The sequence below is a fragment of the Lolium perenne genome, chromosome 2, assembly GCF_019359855.2.
Source record: "Lolium perenne isolate Kyuss_39 chromosome 2, Kyuss_2.0, whole genome shotgun sequence".
Lineage (NCBI taxonomy): Eukaryota > Viridiplantae > Streptophyta > Magnoliopsida > Poales > Poaceae > Lolium > Lolium perenne.
The window spans coordinates 259,130,638-259,137,299 of NC_067245.2; the positions used below are offsets into that span (position 1 = coordinate 259,130,638).

The following is a 6,662-nucleotide window of genomic DNA, read 5'->3' on the forward strand; positions in this document are numbered from 1 at the left end:
ACCACAGCCCTGGGCTCCTCCACCTCTGCCATAGCCCTGGGCGCCTCCACTTCCGCCATAGCCCCAGGACTGGGCTCCTCCACCTCCAGCACCGCCGGCGCGCTCGGCATACGTTTCACCGGTTCCCCACTGGTCGTGGGTGGTACTGGAGCTCGTCGTGATCGACAACGACGAGGAGAAGCAGTAGGCGCAAGCATTTAGGGTTTTTGTTCCATGTGTTCAACTATGTAAATTATGTTTTCATGTTATAAATAATATAAAATCAAGAAAAATGCGTCGTGCCGCTGGAGCCACCCGGTAAACGGACGCATGATCGATTTCGGTCATTTCGGCCGACGCAAACGGACGCGCGCGGACATTTTCGGACGCTGAAATGCGCCCCGTTGGAGATGCCCTGAGGGAGATGGAATTTGGAACAACAAGTCAATGAGATAGAGATAGAAACGAGGGGAATCGAGCTACAGACTTTTTTTTTAACACAGAGGGGTCTAGAAGACCCCAGAGATTCATCCATTAAGTGGCAGGTACATGATTTTACAGAAAGCCCCTTGTACAACACTCGCTCAAAGAACCTAAAATTTGAAGAAAGGGGCTCGCACATTACAAAAAACACCCTACAGAGATCTTCGAAAACTCAATCAGGGACCTGGGTGTCTCCGCCACCAACCGCCGGCGTTCTCCAGGCGTCTCCGCCGAGGAACGAGAGCAAGCAGCTCGTAGGCTCCCTTCCGACGTGAATCTTCTGCCAACGGCCGTCGTCAAGCCACCGGGGACGAGACCACTTGGTAGTCTGGCTCCGTCGAGCTTCCGCCGCAGAAGAGAGAGAGAGGCCTCCACATTGGAGGTTGAGCTCGGGTCGCCATATCGGCCAAGGATCATAGCGTCAAACACGGACGCTATGTGTTCCGCACAAAGGATCATCGATCCATAGCACCCAGTAGGCAGAAGCTGGGGCAGACCCTCCTGAGCAACCCCTGAATCGGCGAAATCCTCACCGCCACCATGGCAGGACATAATCGACGGCTTCAAGAGGGTACTCAAGCAGGAGCAGCGACAGCAGGAGAGGCCAGATAGACTCCACTCTCCCTCGCCGCCATGGCCGGCCAAGAGCTCATCAGTCTTGCAGCAATATCCAGGAAGAAGAGATCCAGCAGCCACCAAATTATTGATGAAGACGGTGGCGCCGCTTCCCCCGCCAAGCTTCGACCAAGGAAGCAGCAGCAGGAGCAACAACACCCCTAAGAACGCCATGGATCTCGTGGCCAAGATCTAGAGCATCCGACTCCACTACGGGCAGATCGCCCAAAACGCCGGCAGAGGCCGGAACACTCACAAAAACCTAAAGATCTAAGCCCTAACTACTCCGGCGCCTAACCTAAGCCAACTCCGGCCAGCTAATCCGGCGGAGTGGCCGTCCGCGGCCCGGCCAAGGAGAGGAGCCTCTCAAAGCTACTGTAGCAGAGGGAGAGTGAGAAAGGGGGAAAGTCCTATTTGCTTGGAGCTACAGACTTGAATGGCTCTGCCGCGGTGGCAAGGGTCGCAAACCTTCCGAGCCAAGCTTGAGCCAACACCGAGCCGAGCCCGAACCTTCATTTCAGGATTTTATATGCAGCAAGGCGAGCTAGGCTTGGCTCGAAAATCTACGAGCTTGCTCGAGCCGAGCCTCGAGCCGGGTCAGCTCGATTCCCCTCTAGCCGCAAGTGGCAATCTAACTACACTTTTTTTTGAACGGGCAATCTAACTATACTTGCTATATTGTTATACTACAGTGTACGGCACACCTAATTCTTAATGGGTCAACTTGTGTCGCCCACGCCTGGGAGAACGAAGGATTCTTCCTCTGACTTTGCAATCTTGGGTCCCTTCCTCCATGCCATTGGGTTTCGCTCAGAAAAAAGAGCTAATAAAATCACTTTTTGAACACCCAAAATGCTAATAGATCTGTGTAGAACTGTGTGTGGTCTGTAGTATAGATTCAGAGCTTTTGGATTCCTGGTATGTATGGATGGCAGCAGATCCAAAGACCAAGGGCACCGGCCACGATCTCCCAAAGGTTTGTGCTCTCCTTTGTTGCAGGTTATAAACTTTGAGTCATGTGATTCTTTTGCTGCCAAATATGCTCATAGGCCATAGCAATCACAAGAGTGTCCAGCAAACATTGGTTTGGTAAGATATGGTAGGTTGATTGCGGCTAGGATGTGCTAGATGACAACAAGACCTGGTCTTGCCAAATTGTCAAAATTCCAAAGTCTAATGGATCCAGACATCGAGTTGGCTGTTGCTCCATGGAACTGATGGGGTGGCAATGGCATGGCCTTCAGCTCTGGCAAACCGGTGCGGTGCTCCCAACAGGTGAATGTGGCAACACGGTACCCCAACTGCAAGAGTTTCGCACCAACCTCATAAGTTACTGTTATATGCCACGCTTGTATAGTTTAAGTCGTCCCATGGTGTCCTTGATCCTGATCTGCAAAGATGCATGATTCCGCTGACATTATTGATACCTCCCAAGCCGAGCGGCGACTTCCATTTTATAACATTACATCGATGAGCAGGGTATCCAGTGGACGCCTATAGCTGTTGCTTCAGTAATTCCGATCTCTTAAAATATGAGCCTATTTACTTAGTTAAGTACATGGCAGCGTGTTAAAACTAGTATAACTTAACTCCTAATCACATTAACATATGCCCATTGGTTAAAAAGAACTAGTGCAATAACTTGGGTTTCAGGAGAGGGAAAATTAATTTAGCTGACAGTAGCTTAATGAAGTTTTAAATGTTTGAGTTGTCGTTGAACTTAGCTTACACCTTGTTGGGTACCCAGCATTTCATTTGGAGGAAATTAATTGGATTTCAATACAGGATTCCAGTTCCAGTTTTTGTCTTTTGGCCGCAAAAAGTTAACTTCAAGATATAGATGCTCCTTATAAAAGCTTGCCAATTTTCTTGTTAGATACAAACACCTTGTTTCGAAAAGAATTCCGGCGTACCATTGTGTTAAAGCTAAGAATTCCGGCGTACCATTGTGTTAAAGCTAAGAATGGCTGTACTTCTAACAAAATAAAGTATTACTGGTAGAAACAAAATCCAAGAGACACAAGCAGCAACACCAGTAGCTTGCAGCAAATGACTCAGCACACTGTGCATGTTTTGAGTGACATACTGTCACTCACTCTCACTCTGTTTGCCTAATTGTCATTATGAAGTGCACTATCGTCATGAATTTCTCACCAGAAAAACAAAGACCCTGCCATGTACTGCACTATTTCACACTAGATGGCATAGACCATAGATGATGTGTTCAGTATCAGTTGGCAACATACATCGCTACAGAAGAAAAACTAAACTACATCACTCCTAATGGTTGTACTTTAACAAGATAAAACACCTTCACAATAAGACAACAACTGTTACCACAACGTGAACATGCAATGTGTTAGGATTATGCGCAACTAGACCGTTGCAGAAAGTAGAGGGGAGACAATATACACAAGCGACATGTCCATGGAACTTGTTTGTTTAGTTTCGACCTGAACATGCTTAATTTAACAACACCAATCTCAATTAATCTGGCAAAGTAAAACTACTGCTACATAGCAAGCTAATGGTAAACTCAGTGCAGCAGTCCCAGGGTTACTTCATCGTGCTCATGTCACGTTAACAAGTAAATGTCAGTGCTGTAATAACATATGTCGTGCTCCTGAGTTAGTGATCATCGTTTACAAAAAGAGTTCTTATTTGAATGCCCCATGTTATTGTTTACCACAGCAACACACACGTACTATGTGAATGAGAACTGCAGTTCAGTCTGAACATGTTAATGTTAGGACTTAGGACTACTTAACTCCATGCCAGTTATGGTGCTACCCCTATCCAACTTTCCGGTTCATAACCAAAGAACCAAAGAATTGTTCAAACTTCAATCGCTGTTCAGGTTAATTATGTATACCATTTTAGACAAGACTTTTGAACTTTCAGCAATCAAAAAATAGTGATTGTGATACAAATTACATACAAATGATAATGGAAGCAGAAAAGAAGGCGAGCGTTAATACGAAGGAATAACCAGTAAATATTGTATTAACTGTGAACTTCTGCTTGTGGTTTAATTCTTTCCAATAGCTTCTCAGCATCAATAAAACCCCCCAGGGGACCCAACGGTGTATATTTTACTTGCTTCCAGCTACAAAGATTAAGAGTACAAATAATTTGAGATGGAGACTCAAAAGAGCTTTTGTAATGTAGACGCCACATCTAGAAAATAACAAAGGCAGAGAGTTCTGCAACTTCATTACCTGGGCATAAATGGCAGTGCAAGGCAGTGAAGATGAAGGTGGTCAACACTATTAAATGGCGGTTGATGAAAACCAAACCTACAAAACATGCCCAAGTTTACAAGAGATCAGACAAGAAAAATGCTTTATGAGTATTCTGATAATAATTTAACAGCATATGAAAAGGCTTTCGTGCTGATCTACAATGTGACAGAACAAATATGTTTCATTTAGTAATACCTATGTTCCTCAGATCTGGGAGCATCTCGATCGAGTAAATCCTTTCCTACCTTCACCATGTGACTAACTGAAAAAGGAATAGCTGTTATAGTTTACTGAGCAATCATGGTTGCCTCAAGTGAGAATGTAGATCAGGAAAAACAGGGATCCATGAAGAAACAAGCTATGAGCATCCACCTAACTGGTGATCTTCATTCGTTATTCGAAGATCATTTACAGTTGGTATGTGCTCGATGGGTATGACAAGATAGTGCCTGCAAACGTTGCACAACAAGACAACGTTAATACAGATCTTCAAGTAAAAAACTGATAATAAACGATGGTTCTTGATGTAGTCAATGGATGAACTGAAATCATATTGATGCTAAGACTGAAATCAAGAGAATAATCACTGTGCCATGTCAATGGCTTATAAAAGAGGCAGGCAGCAGAAAGAGCTGAACATTTCCTGTAATTCCTTGTATTGAGTAAATGTCAAGGGCGTTGCCACGTTTGATGGATGCTACTGACCAGAACATAAGTATTAAATACTATCTCTAACTTTGAACTATGTATCTATGTTCTCTACCAAATACGATCAAAGAACAGAAATTGTAAAAATAAATACAATATACTTGTTATGTTACTAATCTGTTGAAAATTACAGTAACATGATGTAAACCCTAAGGCATAAACTGACAACAACTTACTAACAACAGGTGGCGTTTGAGTTAGTCCATCACATAAATTTCAGTTTTGATCAACAGTGACTTGCGCAAGGTACTCCACAATCCACACCATCTCCTAGGTTCCCCAATCAGTCGTGTTGCTAATAGCCCCACCAATATTTTATACATCACTCTGACAGTGTGCAGCAAACACTGAAATATATATTTACTATCACATCAATAGCAGTAACATTTTATAAAGACCAGCTAAGTTACAGGCTTAACGCAATCAGAACAATATGCTACTAAAAAGTTGTCGGAGTTTCAAAGAAAACAACACAGCCAGTATCTGCAAGAAACATTACTCCACACAGTATAGCATAGAGAGCAAGGAGCTCCGGTTACAAGCTTTCCATCTCGCACTAGCCGAAAAGACCTAAATTAGTCTAAACAACAATTCTGGCGATGCTCGACGAAATGAAAAGAAGCACTACTGCATCCAACGATGTATGCTAACACCATTAGGCCAAGGGCAGTGACATGGCACTGCAAGAAACACGCAGCAAAGACACGCAAGTACCTGAACGCAGACGGGTTGATGTCCTGGAACGCGACGACCTTGTCATCCTGTGGACAGAAACAAAAGTTCGCACGGTTAGTAAGAAAATCCAAAGAGTTGTTAGCGTTTAGATCGGAGACGGCCAGGGGAAGGTGTACGGAACGGAGTAGAGGAGAGCGGTGGTGGAGCCGGGGGCGCGGCCGGCGATGTCGCAGAACACGCACCAGTCAGCCATCGGCGCCCTCTTCGCCGCGGGGCCGCGGAAGCAGAACGGGTTCCTCATGGCTCCCCCTTCCGCCCGTCGGTGGTAGGTGGGAGGACGCGGCGGCCGTGGTCGGGGATGCTGGCCGCCGTCGTGGAAGTAAGTCGTCGGAGGCTTTGACGCGTGATTCCACGGCGCGGCGGCGCACGCAACTGGGCCCAGTAGCAGAAGCTGGACTGGGCTGGCCTCTTTGGAATAGGCGATATTTTGTTGAGCTGACAAAGCCCAAAGCCCGACTACTTTACAGTATATTAGAGATTTTTCGCTAAAAATGCAATTTCAGAATAAAACAAGTAAATAGAGCTCTCTTTTATAGAACTCCGGCGTGACTTGTAGCTTCCTCTGGTAATGTGCTTCATACTATTACTTTTCTAAACACATAAGTTTCTTGAACTATGTTCAATCCTAGTGTTTATTCGATCGAAATGATTTTTAATAGAATTTTGGAAATCAGAATCCGTAGGAACTTTTTCTATCAGTTGTTTGACATGAATGGTTGAATGATTTTTCATTTCCATCAGATTTATAGGAACTTAATGAAAATAGACTATTAGGATAACAATCCGACGCTAAAAGAAAGTACTCTCCCGCCTTATTAAAAAATCGTTTAACTTTCTCTGAAGTAAAATACATCTAGATAAATCTAAGACATTTTTTCATGGAACCGAGGAAGCACAGTA

At 44.7% G+C, this 6,662-nt stretch overlaps 1 protein-coding gene across 1 annotated transcript; it reads right to left on the reverse strand.

Moving 5' to 3' along the window:
- Positions 1–3,897: 3,897 nt before the first annotated feature.
- LOC127335746 (bifunctional adenosine 5'-phosphosulfate phosphorylase/adenylylsulfatase HINT4) lies at positions 3,898–6,139 on the reverse strand. The gene is made up of 6 exons (XM_051362473.2): positions 5,884–6,139; positions 5,742–5,788; positions 4,692–4,768; positions 4,515–4,581; positions 4,296–4,373; positions 3,898–4,183 (listed from the first exon to the last, which is right to left on the reverse strand). Exons 1-6 carry the CDS (start codon positions 6,001–6,003, stop codon positions 4,081–4,083), a joined length of 492 nt encoding a protein of 163 aa, XP_051218433.1. The 5' UTR covers positions 6,004–6,139; the 3' UTR covers positions 3,898–4,080.
- Between the last annotated feature and the right edge of the window lie 523 nt (positions 6,140–6,662).

Bases quoted from the DNA above. Each gene is read 5' to 3' on its own strand.
- LOC127335746 (XM_051362473.2), bottom strand. From the start codon at position 6,003: ATGAGGAACCCGTTCTGCTTCCGCGGCCCCGCGGCGAAGAGGGCGCCG. The intron at 4,582-4,691 runs GTGGATGCTCAT...TTCCTTTTTCAG, and splicing joins GAATGAAGATCACCAGTTAG to TTAGTCACATGGTGAAGGTA. The intron at 4,374-4,514 runs GTATTACTAAAT...CATGTTTTGTAG, and splicing joins CCCAGATCTGAGGAACATAG to GTTTGGTTTTCATCAACCGC.